The sequence below is a fragment of the Mytilus galloprovincialis genome, chromosome 4 (assembly GCF_965363235.1).
Source record: "Mytilus galloprovincialis chromosome 4, xbMytGall1.hap1.1, whole genome shotgun sequence".
NCBI classification, from domain to species: Eukaryota; Metazoa; Mollusca; class Bivalvia; order Mytilida; family Mytilidae; genus Mytilus; species Mytilus galloprovincialis.
In genome coordinates, this window is record NC_134841.1 from 61,797,663 (window position 1) to 61,817,650 (window position 19,988).

General features: G+C 31.1%; 2 protein-coding genes across 6 annotated transcripts in view; both read left to right on the forward strand.

Moving 5' to 3' along the window:
* LOC143072631 (limbic system-associated membrane protein-like) overlaps nucleotides 1–3,482 on the forward strand; it is a 52,114-nt gene extending 48,632 nt beyond the window's left edge. For all 4 annotated transcript variants that reach the window (XM_076247672.1, XM_076247673.1, XM_076247670.1 and 1 more), the window contains exon 9: nucleotides 226–3,482. In XM_076247672.1, the coding sequence (XP_076103787.1) occupies nucleotides 226–329 (104 nt within the window). In that variant the 3' untranslated portion in view covers nucleotides 330–3,482. The remainder of the gene's footprint in view (nucleotides 1–225) is intronic.
* An 8,961-nt stretch (nucleotides 3,483–12,443) lies between these two features.
* Nucleotides 12,444–19,957, forward strand: LOC143070692 (uncharacterized). Of its 2 annotated transcripts, none has more exons than XM_076244893.1 (6): nucleotides 12,444–12,609; nucleotides 13,229–13,334; nucleotides 13,689–13,769; nucleotides 14,339–14,406; nucleotides 19,035–19,116; nucleotides 19,801–19,957. In XM_076244893.1, exons 1-6 carry the CDS (start codon nucleotides 12,536–12,538, stop codon nucleotides 19,873–19,875), a joined length of 486 nt encoding a protein of 161 aa, XP_076101008.1. In that variant the 5' UTR covers nucleotides 12,444–12,535; the 3' UTR covers nucleotides 19,876–19,957. The 2 variants fall into 2 exon arrangements, with proteins under 2 accessions (XP_076101008.1, XP_076101006.1); XM_076244891.1 differs by having other exon boundaries at nucleotides 12,446–12,609; nucleotides 13,689–13,919.
* The last annotated feature ends 31 nt before the right edge of the window (nucleotides 19,958–19,988 follow it).

The window sequence follows — 19,988 nt, forward strand, 5'->3', positions numbered from 1 at the left end:
GACATTTATGTCACGGAATAAAAAGTTCAGGAAAATATCATATTTACCGCCATATATTATAAGATAATGGGAATCGGAATTGGATTTTATTTGAATTCATACATCCGAAGTGAAAATCGCAATTTTTTTCAAAAAGAAATTTTCAAACTAGTTTTGCCGGATTTACATATTGAATCGGTAATTTAATTTTATACTGGTTTTATATATAAATATTTTTCTTTGTAGACCCTGTGTATCAGTATGCTGGTGGGAACGGATCCTCTAGAAACCATTTACAATTTCTCTGTTTACTGTTGTGTCTATCATTGGTATTAACCGCTGGATTATAAAATTAAATGTCGCTTAATGACGAATCAATCGTACAATCAAAATGTTTATTTCATGGATAGAAATGTGCCAATTAAGGAAAGATAATTCTACTGAAATCTTGAATATCAAGCTGAACGGAAAGAGCTATTTAAAGATAATGTTAAATAATCATCACATATTTTATATTTGAGATAAGGTTACTTTGTAAAGTTAAGCAGTCAAATTAAATTGGCAAATGCTCGTTATATACAAAAACAAAAAAAAAAACAATAAAAAAAAACATGGAGTTTTGAGACGATGATATCATATTTTAGTGTTGTACTAGAAGTGAAATGTGAAAAAAAATCAATATGACATTGTCTCCAGAACAGAAGAAGTATAACTTCATGAGAAAATGTTTAATACGCAAAAAGTAATACAATGTCTTATGCGTATAACGTTGTGCAAGGTTTGGTCAAGACAAAAGGAATATTAAAATGCTTTTATAGAAATATAATCGACAGGTCGTGCCAATCACATGCTACTTTTAAATATCTTGGTGAATTTGAATGTTTTGTCTTATAGTATATATCAATGTGTATTGCATGATTGATATAGACAACTATGAAAGCAAAATGATTATTTATATACCATTATGAATGAAAATGTTAAAGTCTGAATACGTATTTTGTTGTTTTTATGAGAGATTGTGTCATTGTGTTAATAACTTAATTCTTTTACTTCTTAAACTTGATTTTTTTTATTATGTATCATGTGATTGATATATTGTTGATATTCATTTATTGTTGGAATTTAAGTATTTCAAAGACTCATGTATATGTAAAATATTACATTTATTTCATATGTATGTTTGAATCAACTGGACATGTCGTTGTGAATATGTTTAATCCTTGTTTTATCATTGTGAATATTATAAACAAGTTATTTTCGCAATATTTTTTTCAATTTTCAAGGATTATTTAATCAGTGGACAATTCAAACATATCTGTATAAATCTGAATTATGTATGTAATATTTATAATAATTTCTCTAATTATCAGCACAACGTACAATATTAAATTTGCAGAAACAATTTGTGTTCTTCGTTCGCCGAGATTTGAACTCGTACTATTGAGATATCGAAACAACCACAAAGCCTACATATACACAACCGTTATGGAAAAGGAAAAACTACAAAATATCAATCCTTACTAAATGATTCTTTATTTGCTACATCAATCGTAGGAGACATCCTGAGTCCTTACATTGGTAGCATCTAACTAGCACATATCTTGTTCTATGTTTCTAAATATACTTTTTATTCCCCATTTATGGGCATTATGTTTTCTGGTCTGTGTGTCCGTTCTTCCGTCCGTTCCGCTTCAGGTTAAGGTTTTGGGTCAAGGTAGTTTTTGATGACGTTAAAGTCCAATCAACTTGAAACTTAGTAAACATGTTTCCTTTGTTATGATCTTTCTAATTTTGATGACAAATTAGAGATTTTACCCCAAATTTAGGATACCTATAAAGTTAATAATTTACATTTCAAAAGGATCATTTGTTTTTTCTTCATTTACATATTACCGTTTGTGATGCGTATTCTCTCTTTGTAGGTTCGTATAATTATTCGCCAAAATGTAATACTAAAAATAAGTTAAGGACTGAAGATATATATACATAATATTCATGTTATATGAATTTAAGGCGCAATTACTACATCAGTAAGCCGCCTATCAAAACCAATAAAAACAAAATAGTCTGCACTGTTTCCAGCGCTCTCCACCACTCGGCCACCTAGAGTGAACTAAAAATTCAGCTTTCGGTGGCCTAGTGTTACCTTTCTTAGTCAGTAGAATCTAGAGTTGTAGCACAGTTCATGAAATATTAGACATGAAGATGGAATTGTGATACACGGCTGAAAATACATATTATATTATAAATATTTATATTCTAGCACAGAGTGTCTTATTATATTCTGATCATTTCATTAAGGTAATTTTGGCTCTGTCATGTTTAATACTAAGTTTTTAAACTTTCAACATAGAGAGTACAACAATGTTGAATAACAAATAGAAAAATAAGAAGATGTGGCATAATTGACAATTCGGCAACTGTCCAGCAGAGACCATATGATATAGAAGTTTATTTTAGAATCACAAAGATCAGAAGTTTATTTTAGAATCACAAAGTATATATTTTCACTTTATGTTTCCGAATGAATCTTTGTAGCTTCTAATGCATTAGGTCTCCTCCGGACAGTTATCTCAATGAAACATCACATCTTATTTTTATATGTTTATGGAGAAAAAAAAAAACAGATGAAGCACTGAAAATCTTTTTATTCAATAAACGTTCGTGAATGAAACACAACTGATAATTGATTTAAAAGCAAAACATTCGACATCTTAAAGTCGGATCTTTTAATATGTTTTCTAACTTTAACGCGTTCAATACCAGTCGATGCGAAACTTAAATCCAAATTTAAAGGATATTTCCAAAATAAGATTCAACAGACTATTTCAAAGAAACAAAATGAAGAAAAAAATATATAAAAACAGAAAGCCAAAGAAGCAATAAAACAACACTCATGACACATCGATTTATATAAAATAATACCAAACGTTAGTAAGTAGCAAACTTCATTATTAAAAAACGTGTAAGTATCAAATAATAATGGGATTTATTGAGATATTCAGATAAACTCATCATAGATACCAGGATTGACATTTTATTTTTACGTCAGACGCGCATTTCGAATATAAAAGACTCATCAGTGACGCTCGAATCCAAAAAAGTAAAAACATCCAAATAAATGACGAAGTTGAAAAGCATTGAGGACCAAACATTCCTAAAAGTTTTGCCAAATACAGCTAAGGTAAAAACAGTTTATTTATGAATATGGCCATATCGATTTTTATTCATGTCAGCACAGAAGTGCTGACTACTGGGCTGTTGATACCCTCGGGTAAATAAATCTCCACCAGCAGTGGCATCGATCCAGTTGTTGTAAATAAACTCATCATAGATACAGGATTGACATTTTAGGTTTATGAAAATGTTTTATCATTCAAAGTTTTTTTTTTTTAATTCTTCTAGTCTTGTAATTTGAAATAAGCAATGAAAATAAAACTATTCTAAAATTTTATAACACTAAGGAGATGAAATATTCATTAAACTTTGCAATTTCTCTTCCAGATTCAGCTTTTGTTCATTACTGCAGGTTTAGATAATTTTTTTTTAAATTTAAAGTTATCCATGAATTCCCAAAACACAATCTTGTTAATGCCCAATAGAAAAAAGGCAAAAAGGACAATTGCAGAAATTGCAATATTTAAACATTTTATCAACGAATAAACATTTACAAATGTACATGTATATTACAAACAGAAGAGGTAATAGCACTATTACAGTAAGTACAAATATAGAAATGATACCAAGAGAGTCAACACTTGATTCGATGAAAACAGATATACACAATGGTCAAAAGGAAAAACGACAAAAAAAAAAAACCAAACAGCAGACCACTATATACATCTTAAAGAAAACTGATGGTTGACCAACACAAACCGACTTAAATAGTGAAAAGAAAAATAACAACATACTGAACTCCGAGCAAAATTCAAAACGAAAAGTCCCTAATTAAATAACAAAATCAAAAGCTCAAACACATCATACGAATGGATAATTGTTATCAAAGGTACCGGATTACAGGGCTGGTAATACCCTCGGTGACGAAACGTTCACCATCAGTGGTGGAAATTGTTTTCTAAGGTACCAGGATTATAATTTTATACGCCAGACGCGCGTTTCGTCTACATAAGATTCACCAGTGACATTCAGATCAAAATTAAAATAGATCCAAACAAGTACAAGGTTGTACCAAAAATTTCAAAAAAAGTTGTGCCAAATACTGCTAAGGTAGTCTATTCCTGGGATAAAAAAATCATTAGTTTTTCGAAAATTCAAAGTTTTGTAACAGGAAATTTATAAAAATGACCATATTATAATTGATATTCATGTCTACACCGAAGTGCTGACTATTGGTATGGTAATACCCTTGGGGACGTAACGTCCACCAGCAGTGGCATCGACACAGTGGTAAAAATACAACTGTCATATTCTGACTTGGTACAGTCATTTTCTATGTAGAAAATGGTGGATTTAACCTGGTTTTATAGCTAGCTAAACCTCTCACATGTATGGCAGTCGCATCAAATTCCATTATTTTGACAACGACACGTGAAGAAAACAAACAGACATAATAGGTTCAAACGTCAAATATACAGCAGTCAACATTGTTTTATAATCTTAATCACTAAAAAGAACAAACAAATATGTAACAAAGAAGCATAAAATGGCATAAATTTGCCATAGTACAATAACACAATGACGGAATGTACAAGTACAGAGCCATGTCATATATGTAACGAAGAAACATAAAACGTCATTTAGACAATTTGAAAGTAAAAGCAAAAAATGAACGACAAGCAAAAACAATGTTTTACAATAGCACAATAAGTGTATGTATAAGTACATAGCCACGCCACATGCATACGAGAATATCACAAACAAAAATGACAGGACGTACAAGTACCACAAGCATCTTAATCATAACAAAAGCAAACAAATATTTAACAAAGAAGCACAAAAAGACATCCATCAAACCTAACAATCTCACCCATCGCTTTCCCGTTTTAAAATTTTAACTATATATATGCCAAATACACCCATAAACAACTGAATGTTTTTAAGTACTGGGACCAAATGGCTAGACCAACATTTACTCTAAAGTAGAATCGTGCGTTTGGCGTCAGTTTGTAAACGAAACACAGGTACTGGTATAAATAATTTTGTCGGTCAAAGTATGAACATATAAGTCTTTAGTTTTTAAGGCATATCCTTTGCAGATTGTACATTAGAAGTTTACTTTTCCTTCTTGTCGCTTGTCTATATGCATATTGTGAATTTCTTCTGAAAAAAAGTGCCACGTCATTATTTTTAAAGAACGTAAAAAGGGTATATAGACAAAGCATTAGCAAATATGAAAGACCAGAATACAAACATTTTAATAGAACAATAACACAATAGAGGAATATTTAAGTACAAAGCCACGTCATATATGTATCACAAAAACATCAAAAGTACCACAGACAAAGCAAATGTGAAAGATAATGCAAACAACACAATGACCGGATGTATGGATATTACCAAAAACAACCCTAACAGTAAAAGTAATATTAATAAAGACAAATAAAAAAACACTATAACACGTATTATGATGATCAACAACGAAGAATCTATACTTCAAGACCGTCGTGTACCATTGTAAAGTTAATACGTAATATTAACAACAAGGTCTTGGTACCTTTCGATGAACTTTTTTAAGAAAAAGAACGAAACGTTCTTTGACATACCCCTAGTTCATCAACTTTCTGCTCAGACACTGGTGACGTTTTACAAAGTCTGAGTATAGGAACTGCAAGGTCTTGGATACTGAATAAGTTTGGAAATATACTAGTCAACAAAAGAAACGATACACGACTTTGAAATAAAATTTATCAAAAAGTATTAAATATAAAAAAAAAAATGAGATACACTATTTTAAAAAGCTTTCATTTGCAATGTATGCGCACATATGATAATGAAAATAAAAACTTATCGGAAAGAATCTAAATTCCGTGTAAACGATCATAGGGTGCAAATTAGTTTTGCGGAAAGTTGAATGAAAAATCAATACATTAATAAGAACAAAAACTAGCTTATCAAGTCAAGCAAGAAGTAAATTCATAGTGATGTGTTCAAATGGCTAATTCTTGTCAAATTTGATCATCATTGGTCATCATTGGTAAGTAAAATGCACAAGATCTGTCCCATATACTTTGTTTTTCATTTCATTTTTTGAGATTAATTAATATTCAGGTGAAAAAATACAATACTTTGTTTAAAAATATGTAAAGCAGCTGATACAGGAACCTGGAGGGAAGAAGCCCATCTTTTGTTTAAAAAATACTTTCATAATCTATATTAAATTCCCTGAGAAATTAGACAAGGGCTACTGTGCTAGTTAATCCAGGAACACATATTGTTAGATAAACTGTTCCCATGCTAATATAATATTTGAATTTTACAATAACAATGATTTTAAAATTCAAAATTATGTCACCTTCACTTATAATTTTAAGCATGATTTTTGTAAGGAATTTCTGTCAATATTTTTTGCATTAAACATCAGAAGTGTTTAAAAAAAATCTACTAGGACTGATCCCATATACCATTATTAAAATAACAAAAGTACACTGCCGTCCTCCATTTGTCACATGATTATTGTGCATTATTTATACGAATAAAGCTAGGTTTCTACATGTAGGTGCCCTTTTCTTTTCTTCATTTCTTAATTATTTTTTTTTAGTTTCACTAATTTTTTATTGGTGTCTTTTAATCTTTACATCTAATCCTTCTCTAGAAAGTAAGGAAGTGTCTCTTCTTTGTATTATTATAACATAGTTGTAAATCGTGTTTTGTTCATTTTCTTTCTGATTTTTGTAATTTAAAGTTAACTCCTTTTTATTTATTTTGCTGGGGTTTTTATTTTTGGCTGGTGATATTAAGGGGAGATAACTACTTGCACAAATCGGACAAAACCACCGCTTCTTGTTGAAAATAACTTGACGTTTGTGTATCCAAAATTCTATTGCCTAGATATTCATATCGAGTCTTTGTCTTGATGATATGCTTTAATAATTTAATTTTGGATGTAACGCGTCTTCTGATTGGCTGACATTATTTTGTTATTAGCCCATAAATATAATTTAGTCATGTGACCATGAAGTCATCAACGTTTTTTCATTGTTTTCTACGGTTTAAAATGGAATTTAGAATTAAATTATAAATAATGACTGTAATATTTTTCTGTCTATTCGAAATAACATAAAAAAAATGTGGTGCACACTGTTAAATAACCCGCTACGCGTGTTATTCAGTGTGCACCAATTTTTTTTATGTTATTTCTTCATAGACAGAAAAAATATTACAGTCATTATTTATAATTTAATTCTAAATTCCATTTTCACACAAACATCAAGTTTGAAGATAAAAAAAAAGAATAAAGGACTTTGTGTTGGTATGTAAAGTTTGACGAGTTAAAACTATGTATATTCAAGATTATTTTAATCAATAAGTTTTTATCACGACAGTGGTATATAATGAGTAAAACAGAGGTTTGTCTCATCCGTAGGTTTACTGAATTTTTACGGTCACGTGACTTCTATTGTTGCTGATAAATTTGGGGTCAAACCGTGACCTGCTTTCCAACTTTAACTAATAAACGAAGAAACTGTATGATTTTTAAAAACAAATTGATGGCAAACATTGTCTTTACCTTTAAATGAGAGGTTGGCATCATTAGTCAGTGTTCCAGCTAGGTTTTCAAAAGGGCAGGGTGCCAATCCTGAAAAAGGGCATTTAACGCGCGATATGATAATATGAAAAGGGCATATTTTAATAAAAGATGTTAATCAAACATTTGTGTTTATTCGTTGAATCACAGGTTATACAAGAACAACATCTTTAGCCCATATAGAACTCTATCTTTCTACTTTTAAGGCTGAAAAACTTGTCAAGCAGCTTGTCACACAAGTTTTTTTATCATTGCTTGGCACAGTTGAACTTTATATGCAGTATGTTTTGAAAGGAGATCTGTTTCATACTGTTTCTATGGTCTACCACATTTTACCAGTTTCACCTTTCTACCCCTGCTGTGCTTGATGGCAATACAGCACAAAACAGCTGTGCTCAGTAAATTCACAATTTTAGGATATAAAGCAACAGTGAAAAATAGTATCAAAAATAAAGAATACAGAAAAAGATGACCAAGGCACCCTACCAACACTGCTACTAAGACCCTCTTTAACTTTTCCCATAACTGAAAATAAATACCTAAACATATATATTCTTAAGCAAGAAGTATGGAGACACATTTTAGAATATGTAAATGGGTTACTCAATGCTAGGAAAAAAAATCAGATTGAGTTATCTTTCTTTATTCGGGTGTGCTCCTTCTTTGGAGGATTATAAACAGTACGTAAATATGATGTAAATATGATCACAATATGGCGGTCGATTTTGTTATTTTCGTATCAAAAATGAAGGCAGTCAATGACAAATACGTCTGAATTTTCTGTTTATTTTACAGAAAACAAGTAAAACAATGTCTTCAACGAGTTTATAATGGTTTTCCAACTTTCTGTCATTACGTTTCTTCCATGAAACTACGGTAAACATCGCAAATTGTGCCCAAGTTGTTGTATGCACATTTCTTCAAAGACAGTCAGGACGGATCGGTACTTTTACCGATCGGTAATTTTAACGAGATGAAGATAATTGCCGACTGACCGATTCTATTTGAACGAATTAATGTTGATGATCATTAATGACCCATCCGATAAACGGATTACCTATAACAACAGATTATGACACCAGTTGTAACCATTGATTAGCTTGGGGTGGTAAGCAGTCATAATCTTTTCCCCAGGTAAAATTTAGTAATTAGCGTATCATATCAATACGCAAATTAATATGCAATCGATCTTCAAAAAAGGCAGGGCGCCCTGGAAACTGTAAAAAGGGCACAGGGCGCCACTCGGAAAAGGGCGGGCGCCGCGCCCTCTGAAAACGGCCTAGCTGGAACACTGAAATTTAGTTGGAACTTCTGTTTTTAAAACTGTCGTTTTATGTAAATTTGGAAAGAAAACAAAAATCTCCAAAAAAACGTCACGAAAGCAAAAAAAAATTATTTTTTTTAAACGGATGTATATTTCCATAATGATTAAGTATTACTACCTTCAATATTGGTCCTATAAACGGAAAACTATATCTTTAATTTGAAAAAAAGTCTTGTATCGTTTATTTTGTTGACTTAGTATATTTATCCCATTTGCCGGTAAAGTTGTTATATTGCTACTATTTAAAGGTGGGGAAATTGATAATTTCAAAATTAAAATCGTCTCGTTTGTCATAGATTCTGGAACGGAAAAGCGCAAGTGATTTAAGATTTGTCACATAATGCAGTCGGAAACCCGGTTGAAATAGAACAAAAGAATCGAAGCTCTTTGTTAGAGAAGGCGATAAATGCTTACTGTAATGTTTACTATAGTGACAAAAATTTTAAAAGTTAATAGAAACAAACAAAATTACAATTTTCTTCTCAATTACGAAGTGTTTTATTTTAAAAATACCATTTGCATAAGTTTTCAATTTATTTAGTACATAGTTAAGCAGAACAATTAGATATCAAGTCGACGACATGGGTATCTATCAAGTTGAATGTAGAAAATGCAAAACCTCCGATTTTTTAAAAAATTTACCACGGACGGAAAACATATCAATCTTTAGTTCAGTAATTTTCGTGTCTGTCCTTCCATTATGTGACTCAAGAAAAAATTTCAAAAAGTGGGTAACAATTGTATCGAAAAAAGAAAATCGATTGCACCTTTTTATGTTAGGGCGTGTTTGAGTTGAATATTTCGTCTTGATATCGTACAAAGCAAGAATATTTCATACATCGTCTCGCTTCAGATTCTATCATTTTTATATATCAAAGCTACAGGTTGACTTTATAACATAAAAAAATCACAGTACTAAAAGAAGAAATATATGGGTCAAGTGAAATACCTATCTAATGAATCACAAAAACAGAGTAGGTGTGTTCGAATAGCTATTTTGTTACTGAAAGTACTTGACGACAGTCTTTCAAGTTGGATGATAAAAATGCATATCTTCGAAAAATTATAATTGTTTGTGTGTGAAAACTAGGGTTTATAGTCTTCAACCACTAAAAAAATCTAGTCTGCCCTTCCACGAAATGTTTAATTAGAATTTTTTTAAATGTTTATGAATTTTCAAAAATTCCACCTGACAACCGATCAGACAATAGTTTTAAGTTGAATCAATGCAGACAAGATCATTAACTGATGCTCATTATGTAGTTGATACATTTGTCTTTTAAAATACAACTGACATATAAGGATCGTAATGGTGCAATGTGGATAAATTTATCGGTTTCCAAGAGCAAAATTGGCAGCGCGTCATCCCTACAATGGCTTCCATTTCTACGATCGTGAAAATGAACTGGCGTAATGGGGAGATAATTTTGACGAAGTAGAATCCTGACTGAATGGTTGAGGAGCAACAATGAATTAAGATTTAACATGTTTTGAAAAATATATCAAATTTTGAGTCCAACTCTAGACAGGATCCAGCCCAACAACTTCAGGAATAAATGAGATTCGAAAATTATAAAGTTAAAACTATGTAGATGCCTGCGGTTTTTGTGCTGATATCATGATCTAGGGTCGATAAAGGGTCTGATATGAAAAATGCCATGTAAAAATCGATAATTATAAGATGCCTGCATGTTGATTTATATTCACAAATAATCTCCTTGTACCGATGATAAAATTTAAAGTCATGTTTTGTCTAGGTTGTGCCATGCACATTTCAGATTCGAGAAATAAAGAAATATTACCAGAGGAAATGTTTACTATCTGAATACGTATTCATTAATCAAAAAACATGCGCAGGCGATTTCCCTTTGTAAAGTTTATGCGAAAAAAAGTTCGAAATCGATTTTTATGAAAAGTAGAATCATATTCAAAACAGTGTGGATGTGGATATTTATTGACGACCTAAATTATCCCACTGACTGGGACAGATTAGGTGAACGTTTGTCTATAACGATCACTGCTCACTACTCACTTATTATAGAATTTAAACTGTGGGGCCATCAAAGGTTCTTAACGCCTTTAATAATTAAAAAATCGAAAAATTAATCAGGAATAACCTATATGTTTTGATTTATATTATTGATGTAAATCAAAACATCGTGGTATTCCTGATTAATTTTTCGAATTACTTTATTAAGGTTTTGAGAACCTTTGGTGATCCCACAGTTTAAGTGTCTTTAATAGTACATAGTGAGCCGTTGTCGTTACAGACAAACGTTCACATAATCTGTCCCAGTCAAAGGGATAATTTAGGTCGTCAATCAATGGCACACTGTTTTGAATATGATTCTATCATTTTGATGATGTTTTACTGACATAATAACTTTCTAATGCATAATTAATTTTCTTTATTTTTCACAAAGTAAGTACTTTAAGGTACAACAGTTACTGTAATATACATCATATGCATTTTTTCCTGATTTTTAATTGTTTGTCATATTTATGCCATACGCTGGTCTTATCGTCCCTTGTCCTTCGGATATTTTTACTTTTATCCTAACTCACTAAACCACTTTTAACATTTTTTAAAGACACTTTAAAACCCTGGTTTTGTTCAATCATCCATTCTGTCCGAAAAACTTTCTTACAATTTTGGAATCGTGGAATTTATGTCAAATTTTGTTCTTTTTTTCTTAACTAAAATCAGATGAATCTACCATTTGACTTATTAATTTTTTTTTTAAACACTTTGACTGTTGACCATAAAAGAATAATAATAGCGCGTATCAATTAGTCTTATAAGCCAAATACATTTAAAGGATGATTCCTAACTTGTTTAGCCTGTTAAGAGTTTGCTGTCAAATACCATTGTCTTTTAGTTCCTACAGCTGAAGATATACAGTTCAACCAATGGAAGTTCCATGCAGTTTAATTTTATAACATAGCCATATACATACAATCAACGCTTTCTTGTGTTTTTGGTATTTGGTTAACATTTGAGTAACAACGTTTCTGTTCAAAAATCTTCAAGTTTGTCTTAGTCGGTTTAGTCGACTTCATTGTTTTACATTTGTCATTATTTCAGGGCCATTAATATCTGCCTATGCGGTATTGGTTTTGCTCATTGTTGAAGACTATACAGTGACCTTTAATTTTTAACTTCTAAGTCTTTTGGTCTCTGGTGGAGATTTATCATGCCACATCTTCTTATTTTCATATTCATCAGAAATCTGGTGGATAGTATTCACATCGGCATTCATACCTCATCTCCTTATTTTTATTATGAGCCTAGTAACTATCATCTGAACTTGTAATATACAAATTAATTTTGTTTAACAGAAGGGTACGTCTATCAATTCTAAACTTATGGGACGTCGTTCGTATTGTTGTTATATAACGTCCAATTGGAAGACGTCTTTAAATTGTGACGTCGGCCCTTCCCATCGTTCTCTTTTTTCCTTCACAACGACGTGAAAAGAAATACACGCAGAAATTCAGCACTTTTTTCGCAGAGAAAAATAATAGAAATGGAGGCCACAGATGTCGTAATGACCATATATATTCCAAGGATGTACGGAGTAGGTTATGTGTTTGATGGAATGTAAGTATTGTTTAAGAAATTTATTAGTCAAAATAAGAAGTAAGATCAGTTTGTTCATGTGGAGCAGGATCTGCTTACCCTTTCACAGCACCTGAGATCACCCCAGTTTGGGTGGGGTTCGTGTTGCTTATTCTTTAGTTTTCTATGTTGTGTACTTTTTTATTTGTCTTTTTACATTTAAGCCATGGCGTGGTCAGTTTATTTTCGATTAATGAGTTTGACTGTCCCTCTGGTATCTTTCGTTCCTCTTTTGTGAGTTGTAAATCCTTTGTTTTCGTGAGGGTCGGAAGTTTGTATAATCTTTTTAACCATAAAAGCTTAACTGGTTTGTTTTTCGTAAACTGTTTCTTTAAATTTTGGCCGTTAGCTTTCTCAACTGTTTAATATTTTCATGTGTGGGCCTTTTATAGCCGAACTAACGGTATGATTTTTTCTCATTGTTGAAGGCCCTTACGGTTGTCTATAATTACATCCACTTTATTTTAAATTTGGTGGATAGTTGTTTCATTGACAATCATACCACATCCTTATTTTTATATAATGGTCAGGTAACTTAAAAAACAAGATCTACAATTTCGTCAAATCATGTTATAAAATGTTCTAACATTTTTTGTTGTAGGTTTGACAAAAAGATTATCAATCAATGTGAAAAGAAGATCAAAGAAATGGAAAAGGAGATAAAAAAACACAATCAAATTTACCAAAAATTGCAGGATCAGCAAAAGGTAATAATCACAATTCCAATCAGTCACTACCCCAAATAAATAAATAGATAAAAACGTGAGATCAAATAAAACAGAAAAAGGAAATTAAACAAAAAGGGGACCCTTTAAAGAGTTACTATGGAAAGAGTAAAATGAAAGATACTGTATACTCATCAAATGACTAGACATCTGTTAAATATTCTTGTAAAAATGTATGTAAAATTATGGTTTACTTTTATAAATTATTATTTGGATGGAGAGTTGTCTCATTGGCACTCATACCACATCTTCCTATATCTATTTTAATATAATTATCATTTGAGGCAGTTCTTAGAAATCCTTATTTTTGTAAATTTGAATAAAATAACATTTCAGGTGTGTTGGCTTGCTAACAGAAAAGTTGCATACAAGTTGGATACTTCAAAGAAGATTAATGATTACATAGTAGAAATAATTGTAAGTGCGCACGAGGAACGCACTACACAAAAAGCAATACATAAAATTCAGAAACATCTGCAACAAACATTAAAGCAAGCAAAAAAGACGGAACAAAAGTACCAAGATCTTATGGAACAAGAGTCCAAAATAAGATCATCTGTTAAAAAGGTAAATACGCAAAACTATGATACAAAGCAGACATAAAAACATTCAATTCATTTGACCAAACAATTGGGAATTATAACAGAATAACATTAACACGTTAAATGTAGAGAAAGATATTAAACCCCAGCGACCGTTTAAAACACAGAGACACACATAAAATTAGATAATACTTCAAATTCAACAACCGAAAAGGGTATTTTGACGCCGCTTGATTTTTACTGAACTGCCATTGAAAAATATATGACAGATTTTGGTGCTGATTACATGCAAAGGAAAGTAAACAACTATTTCATTGCAGACTACAGGATAAGATCTATAGGACTCATAGTGTAGTAGTTCAAGGTTAAGCAAACATTTTGCACAGATGAACAAAACATTTATTTTCATTCACTATTAACTTTTTTTCATTGTATTTGTTTAAGCTGGAACAGGACATAGTGAAAATGATTGAAGTCCAAGTGAATGATAGGACACTGACTCCAACACATGTGTAAGTAATTTGCATATAAACTAATGTCAGTCATTTTTTTTTTTGTCCGTCAAAATATGTATCTGTTAATCATCGTTGAAGAACAAGAAATATGTAGACGCTTTTAATTGTATGGTTGCATTACTGTCGCTGGCACAATACGCAAACAATGAAAAAAAATACAGAAAATCAAAAATTTTTCAAAATATGGATAACAAATGTCTGAGTCAGCAAACAAACAATACACAACAATAGAAAAATTTCTCAAATGCAAGCACTAAATTTGTCAAACATGCTTTACAATGTAAAAATCTCATTAATACGCATTACAATATTTTTTATTGCATGAACCCCCTGAGGGGTTCATGCTTATATATTGGCGAGTTTTGGATGTGTCTATGGGCCACTCGATATCTCTCGGCCGGAAGTCAGAATAAAATTCTCGGAACGTCTCGAAAGTTTTCGGTCATCTATACAGGTATTCACAGGTTGTTATCTACGTCTTTGATATGGTCCCTCGATGGCCCTTGACGACGCAATTATATTTGTTTTAAAACGACCACTGTACACTGTGTGTATCTGGGTCAATTATAACGTGTTGTCTCGATAACATGTAAACAAATTATGTTTGAAGATTTAACCACGGGATACTGTGTATTTCATCATAGACTTACGGGATAGAACATTCTGTTTAAAATGTTAATTTTAGATCGGAAAACAGAAAGATAATATTCTTATCAAAATAATTTAATTCAATCGGAATCAAAGAAATATATAAAAAATATATAATACTTTATTTATGTTTCTGAAGAAACTAACAATGATTGAAATCAGAATATTTTCAGAGTTTCAATTAAGAAATAAGTATTTTTTAACCTATAGCTGTACAATGTAACCTATGAGAATGCAACAAGAGTATAAATCTCAATAACCGAAAATTATACCATAGCTATCTATGGTATAATTTTCACAATTATACCATGGTTTTGTTGTGTATTATTTTCGAAAGAAAAACAAAGATGGCAAGACCTGAACGAGGCCGCCTGAATTTTTTAATTGACATATGAACAACAGAGTCAATGTGGGGCCACTAAGCTAAACTGCCCGCTTTGCACCAGCCGATATAAATGAATGCCTAGGGTGGGAATCGAACCCACGTACACCAACTCCGTTGTCCCTATATTTTTAAATGAACAAAAAATTGTCAAGAACAAATTTAAAAAAGGTACAAATGTGTTAAAATTTAATAATCAAATTATACATGAAAATATAAGTTGATTTTCGGTGATTCAGATGTCTACTTAGATTGTAGTCCAATAGCCTCCACTACATGAATATATTGCGTAAAAGGTTTTAAAATTGCTGAGGCAGATTTTTTTGGGGTAAAAGGGAGCGAAAGGCACGCCCTTTTCAAGGAGCTTCATGTATGGTTGATGCGTAGTCCATTTTTTTTTAAAATAAAGTTGACTTGCTAGACCCCTCCCCCTTTAAAAAATCCTGGATTCTCATCCGATTTGATATAAATCTAAACTGTTAACGAGGTTGCTTAAGTAATAACAATTATGTTTGAGAATTAAAAATAGATAGGTTCCTTTAAATGAAGCTGAACATAGGTTTCTTTAAATGAAGCTGAACATTTTGTTTAAATTTTCTAGAATATACATCACATGCGATTTTAATCGTCGACATTTTGAAATCCTTGTTAATTAATGCGTCACTTGGGCTTCTGGTACAAATTAAAACGTGGAATTTTTCATCCAAACTCACTAAAAGATTCTTGAGATTCAAATTTCCACAGAATTATAAAATTAATTAACAATAAAAATTTTAACATTTCGAACATTTAACATTTTGATAAAATAAAAAAAAATACACTAACCCTTTGCAGTTCAACTTTTAATCTGGGGTTCCGGAAAACTTTTTAAATATCTCTTGCAGCCATATGCAGAACATCCAATTTCTTTTACCCGTCACCAATGTAGATGTGCATCCATCGCTGTCGAAAAATCTTGTCTTACTGATGTTCCCGCTGTTTCAGAAGCCCGGGCTTATTTTAGAAAGAAGGCGGAGCTTAATGTGTAAGGTCCAAAAAGGGTAATTTGACTGATTCTTATAAAAGTATTTTTAAAGTAAACTAACAAACATATATGAAATACACATTTTTTAACAGCAATATATGCGATAGGTTAAAACAGATATTTCATATCTTTTGGATAGTTTTGTGGTGTATCGTAAATTATACCATAGCTTTTGTAGAAACCCCTCGGCAACCTCACTCGACTTCGTCTCGTGAGGTTATTGCCGGGGGTTTCAACAAAAGCTATGGTATAATTTACGATACACCACAAAACTATCCAAAAGATATGAAATATCTATAACATATGACAAGATACTCTGCTTTGGTATTTTTAAATATTCATTTGTAAAGGAAACATAAAAATTAAATCCAAATAAATTCTTGCATCCTACAAAAAATGTTTATAATTATTCCATATTGGTATTATTTTAGTAGGTTTCTCTATATGAATTGGATTTTGAATAAAAAAGCATATTCACCTGAGAAAGTGTTATTCACCGCGCTTAACGTCACGCGCTTTTTCATGCAACGTTATGGTAAAATGTCTCATGTAAAATTTGTTTTGGTATATATGTTTGTGATTATATACATTTTCTTCTCTCGGAATATGGAATAAAACAATTACTGTCTTTTGCTTCGGTAAATATGGGGTTTTATTGACTTTTGAAAAACTGATATTCACTTCGGCCGTCGGCCTCAGTGAATATCAGTTTTTTTTCAAAAGTCAATAAAACCGCATATTTACCTCATCAAAAGACAGTAATTGTATAACATTATCATTATATTTCTACGTTAATTATTTCATACCATTTTAGTATTTAGCCGGGTTTTATGAGTAATTATTATTTATTTATTTGTATTATAATATATCCATAAAACGGAAAGTAAAATAAATTTATCAAATATTCAAATTTTAAACGGTCGTGAACAAAAATACTTGTGTGTTTTCAATTCATAAAGCATGATTTTAAATCCTTGCAGCTCACAACAACCGCAAAAATAATTTACAATAATCACAATAAAATTTAATTACAACCATAATGTTGATTATTTTATACTGTTTTAGTATGGATTTAGAAGTCTTTACTTATATTTTGTATAGTAATATATTCACATAGTGGAATGTTAGAATTTAAAAGTAGATTCATTCGATAAATAAAATGTCCATCCGTAAATATTTGACGTTCGTGTTTATTGATATTATATATATTCAAAAGAATTTGAAAAAAAAATTACTGACCGGAACGTTAGTTTATTATAAAATTTTAATTCAATTTTTGTTTGTTTGTTTTAATAGTTTAACCTTATAGCATCTACATATTTGTACTATGGTACGGTTTTGAAAATTGTATTCATTGTGTTGACCAACTATCCTACACGTCTTGATTAATTCACATTATAGATCACATTTCAAAAGCACACTATCGGTTTGCGTTCTCACAAATTCCGGATAAAATGTTAATGAATCCTGAGTCAAAACATTCAGTTTAGGCCGTTTGACATTCGAATTCAACTATTAGATTAAGATATGTGATGACGCAAATGTGTATTTTTTTCCTGAGCTTTCTATTTACTATTTCGTGCGCTAAAATACTACTTGCATGCACTACTATTAAATTCACTCGTGAAAGCTTTTTTTCGTTTTTGTTATCTAAATTCAGGACACGGCAGAAAGAGCTTTACATATGACTTTCAAGCACGATCATTACTAACGGTATTCTAACCTCGAGTTGTTTCTCTTTTGTTTCTTTTTTGAGTCACTGTCCTATTATAAACTTTGACCTTTTCGAAAAGCTAAGGATTGTCTACCCAAGGAATAGATTCCTTAACTTTGTAATGTATTTAGCCTTTTGACTTTTTTCATTCGAGCGTCACTGATGCTTTTTTTGTAGACTTAACTCGTGTCTGGCGTACATCATTTTAAATCTGGTATCTTTATATATCTACATACCTTTTTATATATTTTTTTTTAAAGTGTGCACAGGTTTATAAACTTCTGAATTAAGAAATTCTTCGGCAAAACTAAGTTTCCCTGTAGAATGTTTGAATTGATTTAAGTAAAATCAGGAAATCCTTAAAGTTTGAGATGTTTTATGAGACCAAAATAAGTCTCTTCATAAGAGGTCCCAATCAATTGCATGCCACAGGTTTCACCGCATACAACATCTAACATGAGTAAAGACAGCTTCAAATACGAGTCGGATATGATAGATAAAATAAATGCATCCTGAATTACAGATTATAAAGCAAACTGAGTGCATAAAATATTGCGATAGGTTTGTGCAATTTGCATAAGTCATCTGGTTAGTAGGATTGCCAAAGGGTTATAATCGAAAAAGAAAAAATATGTGCATTCCCAAGTGATAAATATAATAGTCGAGCTTTAAAATAGCTATTCAAATAGAAGCTGTAAATATATACTTTCAACTGGCTTCTTCTTTTCACAGTCAATTATTTCAGTTCAAAAGCAAACACAAATTCAGCAACAATCTTTTGGTGACCCGGCAGTCAGCGGTCTTAGGTTCATGTATTGCTTTTCTTTTTTTAAAGAAAGCAACTTGTTTCATTTCAGTAATAGTAGTATACACACAATCATACCAATACAAACTGTTGTGCAAAGAATGAGTAGCAAATACCAGTTTACCATGCCTCGGGTAAGTTTATTTACTAAATTCTTGAATTCTTGAGCATTTGGCATGAAACTGGATGTAGAGTGTTTCAAGGGCTTTTAGAAAAAGGTTGACTGTTGATATCGGAGTCGGTATTAGATTAAGTCAATGATAAAATTACCCGATTTAAGATTTTTCAAATCGAATTCATACACATTTCTCGGTAGTAATTTGTTATTTCCGTATGAATCTTTTATAAAATAAAATCATACCAATGTGTGGTTTGTATAGAAAATAATATAGAAACACTTTAACAGACAATATAAATACTGACCTGATTGTTAATCCGCCATCTTTGGATGGCAGTGAATTGAATTACGATCATAAACTTTACCCCAGTGAGATTTGACAGTTACGTTTGTAAGCTTATATAACAGATTTAACGACAACTTGCAATATTAATTGATTGTTGTGCTTCCTAACTGTCCAGTAGAAACCATTACAGACGTATTGACGACCATACACTATTAACGAATAGCAAGGTTTGACAGAGTTGTTTGACCGGGATAAAAAGCAAAAATAAAGGTCCACCTCTCTGAAATTAAATAATAACATATTGGCTAAAGGCGCACAATTTCAATAATTAAATATATTATTAAAGTTAAACAATATGCTTTTGTATTTTTAGAGTCTTCATTTATATTTTACATTTTTTTAATTCATTTTCAGGAGTTTAATGAAAGGAATGGATGTAATGCAAGGTTGCCTGATTTTGAACTAATCAAGCGTGAATTCCGTAGATAAAAACATATTCAATATAACGTTTTGTAAATCACTTGTAGTGGTTGTTTTATTTCATGTTTTTATAGAATAAACTTTAACATATTTTTAGAATTTGTCATTTCACATTTAGCATG

Coding starts and splice junctions, on each gene's coding strand:
- LOC143070692 (XM_076244891.1), top strand. CDS start 12,536: ATGGAGGCCACAGATGTCGTAATGACCATATATATTCCAAGGATGTAC. Junction 13,335..13,688: donor AATTGCAGGATCAGCAAAAG/GTAATAATCACA, acceptor ATAACATTTCAG/GTGTGTTGGCTTGCTAACAG. Junction 13,920..14,338: donor TAAGATCATCTGTTAAAAAG/GTAAATACGCAA, acceptor TATTTGTTTAAG/CTGGAACAGGACATAGTGAA.